This window comes from Mustelus asterias, chromosome 4 (genome assembly GCF_964213995.1).
Source record: "Mustelus asterias chromosome 4, sMusAst1.hap1.1, whole genome shotgun sequence".
NCBI lineage: Eukaryota > Metazoa > Chordata > Chondrichthyes > Carcharhiniformes > Triakidae > Mustelus > Mustelus asterias.
Genome location: NC_135804.1, coordinates 57,731,342 through 57,753,635, shown reverse-complemented (window position 1 = coordinate 57,753,635; position 22,294 = coordinate 57,731,342). Strand labels below are relative to the sequence as shown.

Below are 22,294 nucleotides of genomic sequence, written 5' to 3'. Positions count from 1 at the left end.
AGAATTAGATAGGGGAGGTAGAGAAAAACTATTTCCCCTGATGCACCAGTCCATAACAAGGTGCCTTAAAATTAGAGCTCAGCCATTCGCAGGTAATGTCAGGAATCAATTCCTCACACAAAGGATTGTGAAAAACTTTCTCCCCTGAAGGGCTATTGAGGCTAGATTAAAAAAAATCAAAACTGCAATTGTTAGATTTTTGTGATGTACTGGTATACAGCATGGGTTCCCAAACTGGGGTCTGTGAAGTGTCTTCAGGGGGTTTGCAGGGGATGGGGGGGGGGGGGGGGGGCAGTTGAGCAAGTGAGTGTGAGAGACTGGTGTCTAAGAGAGAAGGGGGTGAGTATGTGCGTGTGTGAGAGAGGGGGTGGGTGTATGTAAGGGGGATGAGTGTGAGAGAAGGGGGTTTGCGTGTGTGTGAGAGAGAGAAAGAGAGAGGTGTGTGTGTGCGCTTGATATGAGAATCAGCCTTTCAGCATCATTCCTCCCATTAAAAATGACAAAAGGTAAGACTTAAGTATTTTTTAGTAAAAGCATTTTAAAATTATTACCGATTATCCACTCCTAAAGTGGATACTATCTCCAGGGGTTAATGTTAAGAGGCCATACGAGGATTGCTTGGCCAGGGGCTAATGTGGGGGGGACATGTAGCTGGTGAATGTTGTTGTGACTGTGCGCCTTTTCCTAATTCCTAATATATGCATAGATATGGCTAGAACAAACATGTTTACATTTGATTTCAGTGTTGCACCTACAGCATGGCAAAAAAGGGGCATCTACATTATGAGAATGCCTTGGGTTCCTCAATGCACTTGGGAGGTCACTAGGGGTTCTGGAAAGTTTGAGAAGCCCTAGTATACAGGAATATAAAACCAAAATGTGCTGGTTAGATGCTTTGGCCATGCTAAATTCTCCCTCAGTGTACCCAAACATGCACCGGAGTGTGGCGACTAGGGGATGTTCACAGTAACTTCATTGCAGCATTAATGTAAGCCTACTTGTGACACTAATAAATAAACTTTAAAAACAAGGTGAGTAAATGGGGTCAAGATACAGATCAGTCATGATCTTAAATGAATGGTAGAATGGTCTCAAGGATTGCCTACTCCTGTTCATATATTCTTGTTCATAGACAAATGCTCAATACCCATTCATTTTCTCCTTTCCTCTCCTGAAGGTGTTAACATTGACTGGAGTGTAGTTCTATTGCACAGCAAGTTCTCTGATAATTCATCAAGGTGATTGTTCTTCAATTTTGAGATTAGGCAGTGAGTGGAAGCAGCAGACTCCAGCCACTTAAGGCCCCACAGTTGACATCTTATCCTTATCTGATCTGACATACATACATTCACATTCTTCAGGTCAGTTTACCAGATAGTCATCAGGTGCAGTAACTCTGCCTGGTCATTTTTGTCCCCTCCCAACTCCAGGGGTACATAGGTAGTGGCCCAACTGCTACAGCATGCTAAGAATACAACAGACTATAACGTAAATGTGGAATATCAAGTTCTACAGTTTCATGCCAAACCATGTGATGCATTTACCCAGCTAGCTAAATATTTTAAAATAAAAATGTTTGGAATTTCCCATCGATGTGATGGTCACTTTATTTTCGATTTGTTCTTTGACTGTGGCTGACATTGGCATTTATGGCTTATCTCTAGTCACCCGAGCACTATGAACATACAAAAATGATGGGCAGGAAAAGATCAGCCAGCCCAGTATCACTTCCCTGTTTCATGCTGGAGCATTTTGGCTAAACATTTCCCTCCCCTACCTCATAGCCATGTAATCTTCTGGATGAGGCACAGAACATAAAACTAATAAGGGGAAATACTCTGGAAAATTACTCTCCGATTTCCTCAAGCAATAAAAACCAGTACCAGAGATCACAAGGACTATGTGTTTATATATAAATCAATGTAATTTCTATCTAATATAATATCATGGGTCAAGAACTGCTCCAGATCCCTCTTGAAAACATACAGAGAGTCAGCACCCAGAGCACCAACTAACAATTCCAGAGGTTTACTAATCTCTGGGAAAAGGAGAGCTGGCTTACATCCGTCTAGAAATATTTTTGAACATCCATCTATGCCCATCATTGTCCCTTGGTCCTTCCCATCTGTCAAACTGAAATAATCTGTGGTTATTTCACGGACCTCTATCAGGTCACCAGAACAACATACTTCCAGTTTTCTGAGCTGATAATCTCTGTTGGGAGGGTCCTTTATGCCAGATATTGTCTGTTTATTCTCCCTCTAGCTGCAGCATTCTTTGCTATTTCTTCCTACCCAAGAGTAGAAATCATCATCAAGAAACAACTGCAAGGCCAGAGCTCTTTAATAGCCTAGTACCTACAATAGCTCCCACAAGCACTTTCAAATTCTTTAAGATCAAAAATCCTCTGGCTACTGCAAGAAAATGGTACAAAAAGCTTCATATAACTTTACTGGGCAGTTTAGGAACCCTTTGAATGATATTTGAAATGTTCATCTTGGGATTTGTACAGCGCACGCTTGGTGGTAAGATTGGAAAATGGCATTAGAGTTGCAATGACATCACCGAGCCTCAATATTGGGTTTGTTAATGAAATTGCCATTTGTTTCAGGGGGATGTTGTGGTCTTGAGGAATTATGTTCCCTGGAAAAGGCCAGCTGTACATGCCAGTGTTTGATGTTCCACCTTTCACTCTTCTCCTCCTTTATCAAAACTTAATTACATAGAACAACATCCAGAGAAAAAGTGCACAGTGTGAAGTATAGTTGGTTGCACTGACAGTTGTCATAATCATGTGAAGAAAGATTGAATTTGTATTCATAAAGGGTCTTTCACATCCTCAGAACATCCCAAAATGTATTACAGTCAATGAGATACTTTTGATGTGCAGCCACTGTTGGAATGTAGGAAATGTGGTGGCCCAAATTGTGCACAGCAAGGTCCGACAAACAGCATTGAGTTAACAATCAGATCTGGTTAAATCTGCTGTAGTGAACTCAAATTGAGGAATAAATATTGGCCAGGACACTGAAGAGAACTCCTCTACTCTTTTTCATAATGCCAAGGGACCTTTTCCATCCTCCTGAGAAAGAATAAAGTGAGTCAATTTAATATCTCATCTGAAAGACAGCACTCTTAACAATTCACTGGAGGGTTCAGGTAGAGTTTGTTCTCCAACCTTTGGTGTATGACATGACCTATGACCTCCTCAGAGGTGAAAGTGCTAACACTAAACAATGGGGACAATTCTCTGGCCCTGCATGCGCAGGCACAAATCCCATTATGGCTAGAGAATCTCGCGAGAGGGGCCATAATGGGATTTGTGAAGGGGCAATCTCATTTTGAGATTCTCCCTGCCCCCGGCTGGCAAATAATCTGGTTCATTGATTCACTGGGCGTGAACCATATTAACATATTTAAATTCTAATTTCAATACACAGAATCTGCTTTAAGCTGAATTCATCCTGCTCCTGTAATTTTCCCATCCCCGGTGCGACATGAAGCCAGCAGGAATCACTACCGGTCTCCAAATCGGAGACTAGACATGATGACCATGCTGGGGGCTTTGGAGGCTATTGAAGCCCCCAGGTGGTCAGGGACATGGCTCGACAATTCCTGGCACTACCAACTGGCACCCACCAGTGTTAACCTGGTTGGCACTGCCAGACAGGGCCTGAAAGGAGTGGCCCTTTGCCAACTCCATAGCGATGTGTTGATGTGTCGCTCACTTGGTGGAGGGGGGGGGGGGGGGGGGGGGGTGCTGGTACTGGATATTGGTTGGGGAGGGGTGGGGGTGATTCTGGTACCAGTGATGATTGGGGGGTTGGGGCTGATGCCAGTAATGTGGTGGGGGGAATGGGTTTTGCTGGCAAGAGGTGGGGGAGGTATGCAGCATTATTTTGAGATCGGGGCACCCTTTAAAAATGGCACGCTGATCTCTGTGAATCTGGCCTTGCCAGTGTCTTTAGGTCCTGCAGATCTCATTCACAGCGCAAATCACCCCAAGCTCCAAGAATATCTCTAATTGTGGGTGGATTTAGATTAGATTGGGTTCCCTCCAACCCATCACACCATATTTCCCACCAGAGACCACACTTTAAACTTTTTTGGGGAGAATTGTGCCCGTTGTCTGATGCAGCTGATATGTCAGTCCCGAACTGACCGAGTAGCAGAATTCATAGGGCATGATTTTCATGCAGGGAACCCAACACCTAGATAATTTCCCCCAGGTCCTGACCTCCCGCCTCAACTGCATTGCTCATTTGATGCTACTTTGAAATGTAAATTGAGCTGAAAGTGAGCTCGGTGCCCAATTAGTAGCACCAAATGTAACTGGGAGGTGGCAGCTGCCTTCAGAGCATGAGCAGCAAAGGCTGGTGACAGCCGTAATGTGAGCTTGCTGCTACTTTGCATAAAAGAGGACACAGCACCTCAGAGGTCCAGCAGCCTTACTGAACACAAAATGGCCAAATGGAAGATAAAGAGCATGATCTGACACAAGGGTCTCCAGCTCATAACATTTTTCAACATAAAGGAAACTTTTGAACCCAACAGCTGTAAACTAAGACGTATTCTCATCCTCCCAACCCCTTAATAAACTTCTTGAGGAGCTTAATGGGCTGTTAGTGGGCAATGAGTCCCCATTCCACCCTTCCCACCTTTCCTTTGAAAAGTGTATCACATTCCAGAGATTGTGGCATCGAATGCTGCTCTCTGGGAATGTGATTTTTGAATCACCGCTCCACATCTTTTCCTGATTCCACCAGCAATTGAAAATCTGGCCATACAGAGTCAGCAACAAGTCGAGAGCAATACCTAACAAAAAAAAATTCCATACTGTAAACTGGAGGAGAAAATGAAAGGAACAAAAGATCACTTTAAGGAGCTGTTGTAAACATTTCAGTGCACAGTTTCCAATTCAAACATCTCTTTGGTTGATTTCCTGTCCCTATCCTCTAGTGAAGATCTACCTGAGAATCCGGGCTGGAACCTCCTGGCTGTTCATGCCTGCGTGATCTTCCAATCCCACCAACGGCTCACCCCTACCACTGGTTTCATGGCAGCAAGGTGTGTGTTCAATTGGAAACCCCATTGGCAATGGTGGGACCAGAAGACTCCGCCACTGACCAATGGCAGGCTGCCTCCTGCCGCTGCGAAACAAGAGGTGGGTTGTGCGGTAAATCCCGCCCCCTGTCCGTAATGTATGGACACAAATATGTCAAACGGAAAGTTTTTACATCATAAAAGCAACAAATGTGATTTGTCTAATCCCGGACATACAGAAGCATGGAAAAATCCCTACCTGTTCCCTTCACCATCATAGACCCACTTTGTGGCTCCAATTCCCTCATAGTCAGATGCCCAGTAGTACAGACAGGCATTTATATGGAGGCTATACAGTAGGTAAAATGTGGTCCTTATCACTCTGTAAAACAAAAGTCTTCTTTTATATTCAGCACTATAATTTTTAAAAACATAATTGGAAAGATTGCCATTGATTTATTTATTAGATGAATATTGTTGTCTGTGTCCATAACAGCCCATTAACACATGATGAATCAGTTTTGTTACTGCCTCGGAGCCTCACCAATACTCAGTTTGAGGGAAATCTGACTCACTGTCCCTTTATGTATGAGTGCTCTTAAGTGTTTCTGAGTGCCACCTTGGTGATGTCCTTGGGAGTTTGCACTGACCCTTGATGCGTGGGAGTTTGAGATACCTTGGATTGTATCCCTGGGGTTTTTTGGCCCTTAGTTTATCAGGGCCATGAATGTACTTCTAGCTCTCATTGGCCTTTGGTATATTGGGCAGCAATTATGTCTCTGAGGACATCTTATGTTGCAGTGTTAACATCCCCGCTTCTGAGCCAGAAGCTCTAGGTATGAGTCCCACTTCCAGATGAAAATGCATTCATAATGTAGCTAAACAAGTTGACTTTCAAGATGCAAATCCTTCCAATAAACCTATGATAGGCGGTAAGAGCAGGAGAATCGCCTGGTTAGCTAGAAGCTGCAGAAGGCAGTGGCAAACCTTGCTGCGCTACCACCGCAGTACCTTGCTGCGCTAAGCATAACAATGGGCCAACACATGGAAATCTATGGTGGTCAACACTGAGGCGCATGGTACCTGAAGGGAGTGAGATAGCGGGAGAGAGAGAAAAAGAGTTATGTCTCTGGTTTTCATTGACCCTCAGAATGAGTGAATTCTGACTGTGTCTCTGGTGACACTAACATAGCGATATCCAGATACTGCCCCGTAACACAGTAATATCCAGATACAGCATAACAGATGCTCCAGGTATCACTGTACTTAAAGGAATCAAGACCTGGGTATTATTGTCACAAAAAGGACAATGTCAATGTGTTTAAAGGAGACAGTAACTTGTAGCACTGCATTTAAAGAGGACAGCATCTAGGAATCATGGTATTATGGGGACAGTGCCTGGGTATCGCTGTTTCACAGAGGGTATTATCAGTACATGAGGCATTGGGTGTCACTGTGTTACAATTCCAAGATCTAATTACATTACTGAGACTGAAATATAACATTTGTCTGAAGACTATAATCAATAATATGCACCTGTATATATAAGCCTTGCTCATTATTGCTTCCAGCCGGTCATTAAATTCAAGAAAAGTTGTATACTGTAGAAAAAAATAATGAACATTAATTCAATAAACATTGTACACTCCATGCTGTGACAAGTGCAATGTTAACCTAAAAGCAATGCAATGACATAATTACAAAAATCAGTTGGTGACTCAATAAATAAACCACAGTTCAAGCTCCTGCAAAAGTTGGCAAAAAGTCAATGAGGCAGATTTCATACCCACCCTGCTTACCCACTAATGTTGGCAAATCCCCCATTTCAGCCTAATTATTACTTAGTTGTAATCATCTGGAATACACTGAAATGATGGCTAAAGCAGCTTCAATAGTAATTTTAAAAAAGGAACTGGACATATACTTGAAAAGAAGAAATTTGCTGGGATATGAAGAAAGTGCAGGAGAGTGGGACTAATAGCACAGCTCTTTCAAGCAGCTGGAACAGGCACGATAGGCTGAATGATCTCCTTTGGTGCTGCAAAATTCCATGAAGGTTAAAACAAGGAACCACCCCAGTGCATCAAGGTCTTTGGAAGGTGCTGAGAACCAGAGAGGAATTGGAGCTTTTAGATGGTGTTAAGGAGCTAGAGTGAGATTAGGATCTTTGGAAGGTATTGCAGAGTCGCATAGGGATTGGGGTTTTGAATGGTGCTACATATTTAAAGCAGTTGCATCTGTTCGGGTATAAGGTCACTTGACCTGAAGAGATGGAAGCAGAGAGGTACATGGGCTTTGTGGCTCTTCCATTTTAGGCTTGGAACAAGGAACATCTTCTTAATAAACCTACATTGTATTTTACCACAACCCACGAGTATGGTATCTCATCACTTTTCTCTTTATGGTAACTACTGATCATTACATAACAAAGAAGAAATTGGCGACGAGAGTAGGAGAAAAAACTTTTTTTTCAACTAGATTCAAAGAGAATGAAATCCAGCACTTTGGATTGAAAAGTTGATCAAAGACAAGGACAATAAACCTCCAATACACTAAAAACATGCTTAAAGCAAGAAACAAGGGTTAAACTTGCTTACTGTTCAATAAAGTGGGTAGATGTCCAAGCTGCGGAGACTGCGCACGTGGTGAAGTGAAACTACATGTTACAAGAATGGAGACCGTGTGATCTTAAAGTGAAGCTATTGGTTGATAGAAAAGAAAAAGTTCCATACAAAAGAAAATTGTTGCATTGTTAGCTAGGGTGATCTCTTGCATTGTACAAGAGGGGAAAACTGAAGAAGGTATAAAACTGGGAGCCGATAACCAAAGAAAATGGTGGGAACATGTAGGGCTATGGATGTATTTGAAGAAGATTGTAAGACTTGGAAATCATACAAATAAAGATTCCGATGTTATCTCCAAGAAAATCAAGTACCAGATGACCTGAAGGTTGTAACATTTCTCAGTTTGGTAGGACACAATACTTATATATTACTGCCAAATCTCATCCAACCAGCAAAGCCAGGAGTTAAAACCTACAAGAAACTAAGAAAGTCTTAGAGGAACATGTCTCACCTAAATTGCTCATTATTATAGAAAGATTTAGGTTCCACCATCGAAACCAGGAAGGCGGCAAAAGAATTTCAGAATTCGTCTTGACCTTACAAAGGCTAAATGTTGTGAATTTGGTGTGACATTTGATGATACTTTTCACAATAGATTGGTATGTGAACTCCAGAATGAAGCTATTCAGAGAAAGCTGCTTACAGAAAGAACATTGATCCTGAAATCAGCAGTGGATATTGCAGTGTCAATGGAGCTGGCTGTGAAAGAGGCTTCACAGATAGGAATCAGGGTGAAGATTCACAAAATGGAGACCACCAAAAATAAATCTGCAAAACAACAGGCAAATCACCAATGTGCACAAGTTGGAGACTCAGCGGGGCAATGCTGGAGTAGAGAAAACAAGTGCATGAATGAAGACAAATTAGAAGACCATGTGCCAAAATGAGTTCAAGAGTTGACACTATGGGCAGAATTTTCCTGTCCCGCCCGCCATGGGAATTGTAGCGGTGGGACACAGACCATGGACAGGTCCATTGACTTCGGGTGGGATTTTCCGACCTTGGGGTGAGAAAATCCCACCCTAGGAGGTTTGTCAGTACATGTCGATTCCCAACATTTTTGGGCATTCACAAAACTTGATGATAAACTAGTCAAAATGGAAGTGGATATTGGCATAATGGTATCATTGAAATCGAAGACAATCTAAAGCAGAAGTTAAAGCATTTATCATTGAAACCATGAAATGTTACCCTAAGGATGTAAGTACACAGAAGAGGTCATACTTCTCAATGGATACATCAATGTAAAAGTGGAAGTGAATGGATAAACAGCAGAGTTGCCTCTCAAAGTTGCTTGTGGAAATTTTCCTGCTTTATTTAGCAGAGCATGTTTGGGGAAAATTAAATTCAATTGGGGAGCTGCAAATCAATTGATTGATAGTAAGACCCACAGCAACTTCTGAAAAAGTACAGAATTGTGTTTGAAATTTCACTGGGCTCAATGACAGGAGTTGAAGTCCAACTCAAATTAAGCCAGACAGTGCGCCAAAATGTCTAAAAGCCAGAACAGTACTATATGTCATCAGACCAAAAATCGAAGAACTAGAAAGACCAGTGCAAACAGGAGTCATTGAAACAGTTGCTACAAGTGATTGAGCTATACCAATTGTGGCTGTACTAAAACCTGATGGCTCAGTAAAGATATGTGGAGATATCTAGATGATGATTAACCTGGTATTATGCACTGATCAATATCTACTGCTGCTGATTGACGATTTACCTGCTGGACTTCTGGAGGCCAGAAATTCAGTAAGATAGATCTCCCACAAGTGTACTTACTTCTCACAAGCGGATAGTGTACCTGTGATTTCATCACAAGTTCAGAGATACACAAGAACTAATTCAGTGGTAGGGAAGGTTTTGGATATGGTTCTAAAAGCAACAATGACGGAAGGACCCAGATCTTACATCATAAGAAGACTTGAGCTGAAAGTCTAGGGTGGAGTTTTACGATGGGGAATCCGAGTGATTATTCCTCTGTGCATGCAAAGAAGAATCCTGGTACAACTACACCAGGGACATCCAGGTGTGGTAAGAATGAAGGAACTAGCACATAGTTATTTTGGTGGCTAGCATTACATGTACAAATCAAGAGAAAGGGGGGGCAATGTCAGTCCTGTGCAAAACTAAGAAACACTTCATCGCTACAACCCTTATATCCATGGCTGAAACAGTCATGACAAAAGAGTACACATGTTCCTAGCATTGGCAGATGCGCATTCTAAATGGCCTGAAGTTGTGATCATGAAATCTACAACAACAGAACAGACTTTTGAGAAGTTGGACAAAATGTTTGCTTGATTTGGTAGACCAGCGCAAATAGTGAGTGACAACAGGACACAGTTTACTTCAAAATAGTTCGAAGACTACTTGAAAGAAAATGGCATCCAACACATCAAATCTCTGTACCATCCAACAACCAAGGGCCCAACGATTCATACAGTCACTAAAACACTCACTAAAGACATCCAAAAGGACAAAGGGACATTGTCAAGATGAGGAAATAAACTGTTCTTATCCTACAAGAGCACAGCGCATACAATTGCACAGAATTCACCAGCAATGCTGGTTTTAAAAAGGAAGCTTGGAACAAAGTTTAACCTGTTGGTATCACCTGATACTTCCAAAATTGACGAACAGTAAAAAAGCACAGATTGCTAGGAGAGAACAGAGCTTTAAAAAGAGAATATTTACTCAAACAGAACCAGTATTAGCAAGAAGCTACACTACCAAAGAAAATGGATACTTGCTGTTATCTAAGCAAAAACAAGCCCAACTTCTTATCGCCATACAGACAGATAATGAGACAGTTTGGTGATGTCACACTCACCAGATATTAATCTCAAGAATGAAATCACTGAAGCTTCATCAGAAATATTTACATCAGAAATGCTAAATAGTGATACATCTGAACAGAGATTAACCACAGAGACACATTTGGACACTGTTTCTGAAGAATTTTCAACACTGATGGAAACTGATAGTGAAATAGTTTCACATGAAGAATTACCAAAGAAGAAAAAGAGGACACTTCAAGTAGCCAAATTCCAGAGCGTTGAGTACAACCCAAAGGAAATAGATGTCCACCTGAGAGACTGTCTTATTAATTGTGAATATGGGAAATAATGGTGGAAAGTAATGTAGCTACTGTTCAATTGGGTCTGTTGTTGAAACATTGGGAAAAGTTGTCATTTGGAGACTAAAGAAGCAAAGGGGAAGAATTGTTATGTATTTAAAGTGGTTGTATCTCATCTGGTATAACATCAGATGATCTGTAGTGACATAAGCAGAGAGATTTGCCTGCTATGTTTCTCCAGCATTTTCTGGTTTGGTATCTCCTTAATAAAACCGCATTGTGTTTTACTACAACCACCAGTGTGGCACCTTATTACTTTTCTCTTTGTGATATCTTAGTTGTAGATAACTAAACAACTCACTGATGGAAGAACCCAGCACATCAGTGCAAAAGATAATGCTGAAGTATCCACAACAATCTTCAGCCAGAAGTGCCGAGTTAATGATCCATCTTGGCCGCCTCCGGAGGTCCACAGCATCACAGATATCAGTCTTCAGCCAATTTGATTCACTCCACATGATATCAAGATATGGCTAAAGGCATTGAATACGGCAAAGGCTTTGGGCCCTCATAATAATCTGGCAATAGTCCTGAAGACTTGTGCTCTAGAACTTGCCACACACCTAGCCAAGATGCTCCAGGACAGCTATAACACTGGCATCTACCCAGCAATGTGAAAAATTGCCCAGGGATGTCCCGTACTCAAGAATCAGGACAAATCCAACCTGGCCAATTACCATGCCATCAGTCTACTCTCAATCATCAGTAAAGTGATGGAAGGGGTCATCAAAAGTGCTATCAAGTGGCACTTACTCAGCAATAACCCAATCACAGACACTCAGTTTGGGTTTTGTCTGGGTCACTCAGCTCCTGACCTCATTACAGCCTTGGTTCAAACATGGACAAAAGAGCTGAATACCAGAGGTGAGGTGAGAATGACAGCCCTTGACATCAAGGCAGTATTTGACAGAGAATTGCATCAAGGAGCCCTAGCAAAACTGGAGTCAAAGGAAATCAGGGAGCAAACTCTCCACTCATTGGAGTCATACCTAACACATAGGAGGATGGTTGTGGCTGTGGAGGGTCAGTCATCTCAGCTCCAGGACATCTCTGCAGGAGTCCCTCAGGGTAGTGTCCTTGGCCCAACCATTTTCAGCTGCTTCATCAATGACCTTCCTACCATCATAAGGTCAGAATTGGGAATGTTCACCGATGACTGCACAATGTTCAGTATGATTTGCAACTTCTCAGATACTGAAGCAGTCTATGACAAATGCTGTAAGACCTGGACAATATCCAGGCATAGGCTGACAAGTGGCAAGTAACATTCACGCCACACAAGTGCAAAGCAATGACCATCTCCAACAAGAGAGGATTTAACTATTGCCCCTTGATATTCAATAGCATTAACATTGCTAGCCACCAGAGCAGGTCAAAGGCTAGAATCCTGCGGTGAGTAACTCATCTTCTGACTCTCAAAAGCATGTCCACCATCTACAAGGCACAAGTCAGGAGTATAATGGAATACTCTGCACTTGCCTCGATAACTGCAGCTCCAACAACATTCAAGAAGCTTCACACCATCCAGGACAAAGCAGTGCATTTGTTTGCTACACCTTCCACCACCTACAAACAACAGCAGCATGTGTACCATCTACAAGATGCACTACAGGAACTCATCAAATTCCTTAGACAGCACCTTCCAAACTCATGACCACTACCATCTAGAAGGACAAGAGCAGCAAATACTTGGGAACACAACCACCTGGAGGTTCCCTTCCATGTCAATCACCATCCTGATATGGAAATATATTGCTGTTCCTTCGCTGTCGCTGGGTCAAAATCCTGGAACTCCCTCCCTAACCACACTGTGGGTGTACGTACACCTCAGGGGCTGCAGCTCACCAAGGGCAACTAGGGATGAGCAATAAATGCTGGTCTAACTAAAAAAGCCCACATTCCATTAAGTAAGTTTTAAAAAGCTACTGGGCAATACGTAACAGATGGTGTCAAGGAGACAGCAAGGGACTGAGGTCTTTGGATGATATTGCAATAGTCAGCGGCAGGTTGGATGTCTCAGACTTACCTCTGGAGCAGGGAGTGATTGGGGATTTCAGGAGATCATGCTTGGGGTGAAGGGAGGGAGGTCAGAGGCAGGACCTTAAGGGCAGGAGCCAGAGCTGCATAGTAATGAATACCAGAGGGTAAGGACAGGATCTGAAAGCCAAGGAGCTTGGAATTGGGAGCAGAGGCAATTGTGCGGAGTATTTACCTTTACTTATACATGCAATGTTTAGAGCTGTTTTCCTCTGAAGCAAACCAATGTTGAGGTGGAGAGCTGAAGCAGATACAGCATGCCTTATTTGTAAGCAGAAGGCCTACTCCCTACTTTAGGTGTTAGTAAAGAAACCCTCTTGCTTTTCTTTATTCAATATGGTGGTTGCACACTTCCAGTCACAAGAAGTTGATCTTTCTCTACACCCTAGCTATGACTGTAACACTATATTCTGTACTCCCTCGTTTCCTTCGCTATGAACAGTATGCTTTGTCTGTATAGCATGCAAGAAACAATACTTTTCACTGTATACTAATACATGTGACAATAATAAATCAAAATCAAAAATAGAAGGTACCTGCTTCCCAACCTCCATTTTGGGGGCTTCAGTAACCACAGAGCACCTGAAAACAAGCTGTGCTCCAATTTAGCTGCCAATGATTCAAATGTAATCATTCTGTTGGGCTTTCAAAGGGATTGTGGGGTTCAAGCCCAAGTTCTCCCTGGTACCTGATCAATATTTATCCCTCAATTATATCAATAAAGTAGGCGATCTGCTCATTAGTACATTACCATGGGACTTTGCACAAAATGATTGCTTGATTTTCTACATTACAACAATAACTACACTTCAAAATGACTTAGTTGGCTATAAAGCATTTTGGGACATCCTGAGGTTGAGCAAGATAAATGTAAATTATTTATAATTATTTCTTTAAATAATTTCAAACACTGTATTCAAACGTTGATGACATGCATTTCCTGGCCACAAGACTGTAAGAAGTCCAACAGGTTTATTTGGTAGCAAAAGACTGTTGCCAGTGACATTGGACCTAATAATTATAAAGTCTGAACACAGCTTCAATAAGGGAGAGAAAACATCAAGCAAACTCACCTTCAAGAGGCGTGGAAACCTCAGTACAGTTCTAAAACCAAAGGCAACGTACAAAATGTCCAAAGGTAAAAGAGACACTAAGTCCATCTAGAAACAGAATCAGAAAACTTGCATTTAGATTAATTTTTAATGCTTAATTTTTGTCCTACTTTTGAAGATTTCTCTCACCTCCCCCCACATCAAACTTATTCAGGACCTTGGTCTGTCTCGATGTGTTATTCAATCTCATTTGATCACCCAGCTCATGACACTTCCAAAGAGGTGGTGAGGTAATTTTTCAATCAACTTTAGAGCAATTGAGGACAGATTCAACTCACTGAATGAATGGAAGTGTGCTGCAGTGATGAACAGCTTATTCCTCTCCCATGATCAGTGGAGGATTATTATAAGACCCAAAATGATTCAATTAGTAAGATTGGTGGAAGAGTAGAATGCTCAAGGTACACAAACCCATCAAATGTTTCTCTGATCATTTTTCTCCAGACAAGGCTCTAGAATGGATTTAAGGGTTGTTGCTAATGATTTAGCTGTTCAGCTGTACACTGAATAGGAAATGGAGGCCAAGCTTTACACTCCTCAGTGATGGGCCCATGTTGTTAATACAGTAACTTCTGTAAGTATGATGGTAATTTTCAAGTGGGGAAGTGATTTTGCTATCACACACACAGACACATGAAATGGTGAATAAATAAAAAAATAAGGTTACACAACTCCAAAAGAGAAAATGCTGGAAACTCTCAGCGGGTCTGGAAGCATTTGCAAGGAGAGAAAAGAGCTGATGTTTCAAGTCCAAATGACCCTTTGTCAAAGCTAAAAGGCATAGAAAGTGGGAGACATTTATACTGTTGGGTGAGGGAATGAAAGATGAGTCATAGCCACAGAAACAAGGGATCTGTGGCTATGATTAATCTTTCATCCCCTCCCCCTGCAGTATAAATATCTCCGACTTTCTATGCCTTTTAGCTTTGACAAAGGATCATTTGGACTCGAAACGTCAGCTTTTTTCTTTCCTTACAGATGCTGCCAGACCCGCTGAGATTTTCCAGCATTTTCTCTTTTGGAGTTGGTTTCAGATTCCAGCATCCGCAGTAATTTGCCTTTAGATTACACAACTAAGTATTTTCTCACCAAATATTTCAGTCAATCAGAATGTGACTAGTGGCATCTCGTAAGGATATATGTTGGGGCCTAAATTCACCGTACTTATTAACAATTTAGATTATGGGATACAATTTAGATTATGGGATAGAAAGCCACATTTGGGGTGGCACAGTGGTTAGCACTGTTGTCTCACAGCGCCAGGTTCAATTCCTGCCTCGGGTGACTATCTGTGTGGAGTTTGCACATTCTCCCCGTGTCTGCATGGGTTTCAGTTGGGTGCTCTGGTTTCCAAAGATGTGCAGGTTAGGTGGATTGGCCATGCTAAATTGCCCCTTAGTTTCCCAAGATGTGTAGGTTAGATTGATTAGCCACGGTAAATGTGTGGGCATACATACAGGGATACAGCGAGGTGGTGAGACTGGGAAAGATACTCTATCAGAGAGTTGGTGCAGACTTGACAGGCCAAATGGCCTCCTTCTGCACTGTAGGGATTCTCTGATTCTACGATATCCAAATTTTCCAATGATACAAAGATCGATGACATTATAAACAGAAAAACTAGAAACAGTTGTGAGCCAAAAAGATTGGTGGGTCCGGGTATATAGATCATTAAATTGGCATGAACAGATACAGAAAATAATGAAAAAGGTGAATGGAATGTTAGTCATTATATCTAGAGCACTAGAATACACAGGGAGTAGAAGACATGTTTCAGCTGTACACAGCTCTAATTAGAATGATACCTGGAATTCAAGTGTTGAATTATTAATTATTAAAAAAGATTTTAAAAATAAGGTTGCATTCCCTGATTTGATCGAAGTTTTCAACTTATTAAGGGGAACAGATAGGATGGGGAGTCTAGGACGAGTGGCATAGTTTAAAAATTAGAGCCAGATCTTTCAGGGATGGAATTAGGAAATACTTCTAATAAAAATTTGGAACTGTCTGTTATAAATGGCAGTTGATGCTCGATCAATTGTTCATTTTGCACCTGAGATTGACAGTTCTCTTTGTTAACTAAAGGTTTTAAGAGATGTGACACAACGGTGGGCATGTGGAATTCATTTGCAGATCAACCAAGACTTAACTGAATGATGGAGCTGGCTCGTGGGGCTAAATGGTTCCTTTCTATTCTTAAGTTCCTTTGTTTCTACTTTCTGAACTCTTCCTCTTTATTATATTTACTCTAGCTGTTGGCAGATGAAAGCACAAAGCCCCCAACTCATGTCAGGAGCACAAAAAAAACAAAGGGCTACTAGCTTAAAATCAGAGAATTCAGAAGTACACAAGGTAGTGAAAACATGGACAAAAGCAAATTATTGTGGATGCTGGAATCTGAATCAAAAACAGAAAACGATGGAAAATCTCAGATGGTCTGACAGCATCTAAATGGCTTCTGGCACCCAGCAGAAGTGACATTGGAAGATGAATTGGGTGTAGCAACAAGGAGGGACTTGGGCCCAAAGGGCCACAGACATATTTTTCATATCCTTCCTCAAACAAGTAACTGGCAGTAAGACCATGGTACATTCTACACACCATCACACTGTGTCTGTGAGAAGCTCTAATCGCTGAGGAACCATATAAAATATACAGTACAGAATCAGGCCAAAGTCTAACTCATCCAAGCCACTGTTTTGTTCCATGAGACCCATCTCAACCCTCTCCATTTAATCGTAGCAACATACCCTTCTATTGCTTTCTCTCTCATCTGTTTATCTAGTTTATCTACCTTAGATGCATCTATATTATTTTCAATGCATGTAGATGCCCCCTGTAAGGAAATAGAGTTCTTTATGAATAAAGTAATTTGCAGCATTCAAAGTGACTGATTCAAAGACTGTACAATGATGCCCTGTCAGCCTCATGACTGGAATGACTCACCTTGAATTTAGGAGTATTCATGTAATTTTCTCTCATAGGCTTCCTTGCTGTCTGAAATAGAGAACCATAAAATTGTACTCACATCAATCATTATACCAAAAGTTGGGTCTTCCTGTTAGTTACTTGAAGCCAAGTGGTGCCCAAGAATAAAGGTTCTGAATTGGGGGAGAGCTAATTTTAATAGGATAAGACAGGATCTGGCCAAAGTTAACTGGGAGAAACTACTTGTAGGAAAATCTTTATCAGAGCAGAGGGGTTCATTTGAAAAGGAAATCGAGAGAGTATAGGGTCAACATGTTCCCGTGAAAGTGAAGGGTGGGAGCAACAAGTCCAGAAAATCCTGTATCTGGGGCTGCATAATGAGAAAAAAGGGAGGCTTATGGCAGATACCGAGGTCGCAAAACAGTGGGAGCCCTAGTTAAGTATAGAAAGTGCAGAGAATTATTTAAAATATAAATTAGGAGTGTGAAGAAGGATCAAGAAAAAAACACTGGTGGGTAAAAGATAGGGAAATCCAAAGTTGTTTTATAGGTATATTAAGAGCAGGAGGATGACTGGGGGACAGTAAGACCTATTAGGGACCAACGTGGCAACTTGTGCATGGAGCTGGAAGACGTAGATAAGGTTTTAAATGAGTACTTTACATCTGTGTTCACCATGAAGATGTATAGAAATCAGGGAGGGGCATTGTGATTTACTTGAACAACTTAACATTGAGAGGGAGGAGGTATTAACGGTTTTAACGAGCCTAACGAGCCACAGATGAGGTGTATCCCTGGCTGCTGTGGGAGGCTAGGGAGAAGATTGCAGCGGTTCTGAAAATGATGTTCAAATTTTCTCTGGCCACAGGAGAGGTGCCAGAGAACTGGAGGACAGATAATGTGGTACCATTATTCAAGAAGGGAAGTAGGGAAAAACTAGGAAATTACAGGCCAGTGAGTCTTGAATTAATCTCCACCTGGGGAGGCAAGGATTAATCAAGGATAGTCAGCATGGATTTGTCAAAAGGAGATCATGGCCAGGATTCTCCCAAAAAAATTCTAAATTCCCAACATGCAGGAAAATGGGAGTAAATCCCACCGGCTTTTTTGGTGTACTTACCAGAGTGAATCTCCGACATTCTGTGCATTGCAGAGTGCCCCAGCGTGATTCCCTCTGGTAAGTGGGAGTGACAGAGTCTATTCCTGCCCAAGAGGCCGGCAGCATAGTGCTGAATGGGCCACAGCACGTGTGATGATCTGTCAGAGTGGAGATTGGTGCATGTGCAGTGGCCCCGTGCTGCTGGCCTCCAAATCACTGGCCAGTTCAATCACTGGCCTTCCCTGCAGCCACCCATCGCTGGCCTTTGAACCCCCCAATCCCCATTGCTGGCCTCCCAGATTTCCCCGGGCAAGCCCTTATGTCTCCCCCCCCCCCCACCCCCTGACCAGCTCCGATCTCCCCAACCCACCCCTCACATCAGTTCCCGACCCTCCCTGATCCCGATGACCACACCTGATATCACCCCCCCCCTCCAGCTCCGATCTCCCCCCCCCCGACAGTTCCACCTCTGTCCCCCATGATGATCAGTCCTGACCTCCCCCTCCCCACCAGCAGTCCTGACCCCGCCCCCCCCTTACCCAGATGGGCAGTCCCGATTGCCCTCACTCAATCCCTCCCTCCCCCACTGCCGATCCTTTTGCAGAGTGGCAGCAGGTCCACCCCCCAACGATCGCCCTCTCCCCCCCCCCCCCCCAATATGTCCCCCCCCCAGTAGGTCCTGCCTTCTCCAGCTCCTTGGAACTGCCTGGTGCCTGGTGGACAGTGCCAAGGTGCTCAGATGTCAGTGCCAGTTTACCTATTGGACAGTGCCAGGGTGCCAGGCTGACACCGCCCAAGGGCATCCCAGTTACCCCTGACGTCCCAGAGGGGCCTCAATGGCCTCTGATCCCTCCAGTGGGGTTGGACGCTTGTTCCCCATTAGTGGGGAGCAGTCGTAAACCCTGCTGGAGGGAACCACTCCCGTGGGGGTTGGGGAGGGGAAGAGACACTAGCGGGCCCGGAGAATTCCTGGGCCCATCAATAATATAGAAATGTCAATTTGAATGACATTTCTATATGATAATCAGCTCTGTGCCAATTTTCAGTGCAGAGCTGATTATGCCAAAAAACGTAACTTGGGAGACGGGCGGAGGGCGGCCGTGATGCCCAGCGGGAATCCCGCAAAATGGCTGCTGCTGATGTCTCCTGGCCCACTACTCAAGCAGTGCAGCAGGCTGGGAGAACTGCCCTCCATATCTTACAAATTTGATTGAATTTTTCAAGAAGATGACTAGGCTTGTAGATGAGGATAGTGCAATTAATGTGGTCTACATGGACTTCAATAAGGCTTTTGACAAGGTCTCACATAGGATGCTGATGAAGTAGTTAAGGGCCCATGGGGTCCAGGGCACTTTGGCAAACCAGATCCAAAATTGGCTTAGTGGCAGGAGGCAGAGGTAATGGTCGAAGGTTGTTTTTGTGACTGGAATTGCTTCACAGGAATTGGTCCTGGGTCCCTTGTTGTACATTTAATGATCTGGATGCAAATGTAGGAGGTATGGTAAGTAAGTTCACAGAAGACACAAAAATTGGTGGTGTGGTAAATAGTGAGGAGCAAAGCCTTAGATTACAAGACGATCTAGATGGGCAGAACAGTGGCAAATGGAATTTAACCCTGAAAACTGTGCGGTAATGCATTTTGAGAGGACTACAAGACAACGGAATATACAATGAATTGTTCAACCCTAGGCAGTACAGAGAATCACTTGGTGTGCATGTCCATCGATCTCTGAAGAAAGCAGGACAGGTAGTTAAATAAGAAGCCATACGGGATACTTGCCTTTATTAATCAAGGCATTGAATATAAGAGCAGGGAGGTTATGATGGAGCTGTATAAAATGCTGGTTAGGCCACAGTTGGAGTACTGTCTGAGTTCTGGTTGCCACACTATAGAAAGGAAGTGATTGCACAAGAAAGGGTGCAGAGGAGATTCACCAGGATGTTGCCTGAGATGGAGAATTTCAGCTATCAAGAGAGACTGGAGAGAATGAGGTTGTTTTCCTTGGAGCAGAGAAGGCTGAAGGGGAACCTTATTGAGGTGCATAAAATTATGAGGGGCATTGATAGGGTGGATAGGAAGGAATTTTTCCCCTCAGCAGAGGGGTCAATAACCAGGGGGCATAGATTTAAGTCAAGGAGAGGAGGTTTATAGGAGATGTGAGGAGGGTGGTGGGAATCTGGAACTCACTGCCTGAAAGGGTGGTAGAGACAGGAACCCTCACATTTAAGAAGGATTTAGATGAGCACTTGAAACACCATAGCATACAAGGCTACAGACTAAGTGTTGGAAAATGGGATTAGAATAGATAGGCGCTTGATGGCTGGTGCAGGCATGATTGACCAAAGGTCCTCTTTCCATGCTGTGACTCTATGAGTGGCTCAAATATAAGATATTACGTTTAGAGCAGGTTCTGCACTTTTTGCTATCAAAAGTTTCTAAAAGGGATTTAATTCTCTATTACATAAAGATAATGTGGTAATGTTTGAGCCCTTCATATTGGCTGATGCCTGACTTTCCACATCACCAGCTTTCTCCCCAAAAGTATTTCCAGTTCACCATGCACTGTAAAGTCAGCTCACTGAAGCCTATGGGTCCGATTCAGTTTCACACATGGAACAACTCACTACCAGCTTTTGGGTTGCCTAAAGGTTATCCCAACACAGCAAGAAGCTTTAAGAAAGGGGTATGCATGGGTCCTTCGAAGAGAGTTTTACTCAGGTTGAAAATATCTGTCTCATTACCTTCTCAATTGAAGGCCAGTTGTGCTGCTACAATTACTCACTTTCCCATGTTGCAAATCGACAAGGGACATAAATGTGTGAATATCTGAATCTAATGGGATCGGAAGGCAGAATTCCATTATAGAGCATTGAGATGTGGCTCTCAGCGCATGTTTAAAGTTGGTTAGTTTCAATGTTAGATTCAGACATTTTTATTCAGAATTCCTCTATTCGGAAAATCATAGAAGCAAATTTGGGCAGTGATTAGGTTCCCAGCTGGAATGCTAAAGGGCCTTGGCATTAAAAAACATGGGATTTTCTGGCACTAGGATGGCAGAACCCACTGCAGGACAGCCAAAAATCTGTTGACATTTGACGGGACTGAGACATCCTGGTGGTGGGAGGGACCAGAAAGTCCAGCAATTAACTTTTTCCAAAACCCAATATGATTAAAACAGGAACATTTCCTGAAAGTGGTAAGATATGGAATTAATAAAGAACAACTTAAACCTTGCATTATCACTGACTTTGTGCTTGTTTGCTTTATTTCAAAGCCATTTTAATATCTGCAAATGAGCTGCAATGGGGTGAATTTTCATTTTAACTTCCAAGTGATAAACGGACTGTAGCGATTTGACCATGTGAGTAGCCAATGGAAATTAATATTGAATAGTGTGTCAAACTACAACCTAATATTAAAGTGAAGTGCCTCCATAAACCTCAGTAAAGTCCATAGCATGCTTCAATCTTCTTGAATGAATAGATTGATCATGGAATCTATGTTTAGCTATTGAGTCTGGTCCTTGTTGCCTGAAAGGAGGACAGATTGTGATTAAAGGGCAGGATTTCAGGTACCCCCCACCACTGGGATCATCTGGTCCTGCTGAAAGTAAGTGAAATTTTGGCTGGGCCACTTCCGCGGCAGATCCTGCCATGATGGGGTAGGAAAATTCCAGCCAAAATGTTTGATATATTGAAGTGTGTTACAGAATTAAGAACCACATTAATGTGGACTGATGGTGCTGATGAGAATAGCTGGTAGTGGCAACACAGGCAAAAAGGATAGACTATATGAAGAATTTTTATTAGAAGAAATTAAAATGATTACTCACTATGATGTCCCCTCCTTGTACAAACTGGACGCGAGATTGGAAAACAGTTATGTCCAACAGATAAATGAGATCACAAAAATAATCGATCAATAACCACCAATGGACGTTATCAGATGTTTGATAGGGAAAGGTACAACGCACAGGGATTAGCCAAACATTCCAATTCCAGGCCATCACCACAACGGATAACCACAGCACATACAATGGATCTATTACAAGAGACAAAAATTACTGTGCTTTACATATATATATGTATATAGACTCATTATTATATAATACAGTTTAACTAACAGTGAAACTTAATCAGAACTGATTACTTGATGATGGAATATAACAAGAGTAGCCTCAGTTACTATGCTCAGCTGGTACTAAACTAACAAAGCTTGGCAAGTTGCATTAAAGTTACCAGCAGCAGTAACATCCAATCAAAACAATGGATGGAGGAAGGTTTATAGTGGAGCTCTCCAGGGGCCTTTACTGGGG

At 42.5% G+C, this 22,294-nt stretch overlaps 1 protein-coding gene across 1 annotated transcript in view; it reads right to left on the bottom strand.

The window, feature by feature from the left end:
- Window positions 1-22,294, bottom strand: part of LOC144493111 (cyclic nucleotide-gated channel beta-1-like) — an 80,424-nt gene that overhangs the window by 39,075 nt on the left and 19,055 nt on the right. Inside the window, exons 6-10 of the mRNA XM_078212013.1 lie at window positions 21,808-22,020; window positions 16,899-16,945; window positions 13,914-14,000; window positions 6,580-6,644; window positions 5,303-5,425 (exon numbers count right to left, since the gene is read on the bottom strand). Of these exons, the coding sequence (XP_078068139.1) occupies window positions 5,303-5,425; window positions 6,580-6,644; window positions 13,914-14,000; window positions 16,899-16,945; window positions 21,808-22,020 (535 nt within the window). The remainder of the gene's footprint in view (window positions 1-5,302; window positions 5,426-6,579; window positions 6,645-13,913; window positions 14,001-16,898; window positions 16,946-21,807; window positions 22,021-22,294) is intronic.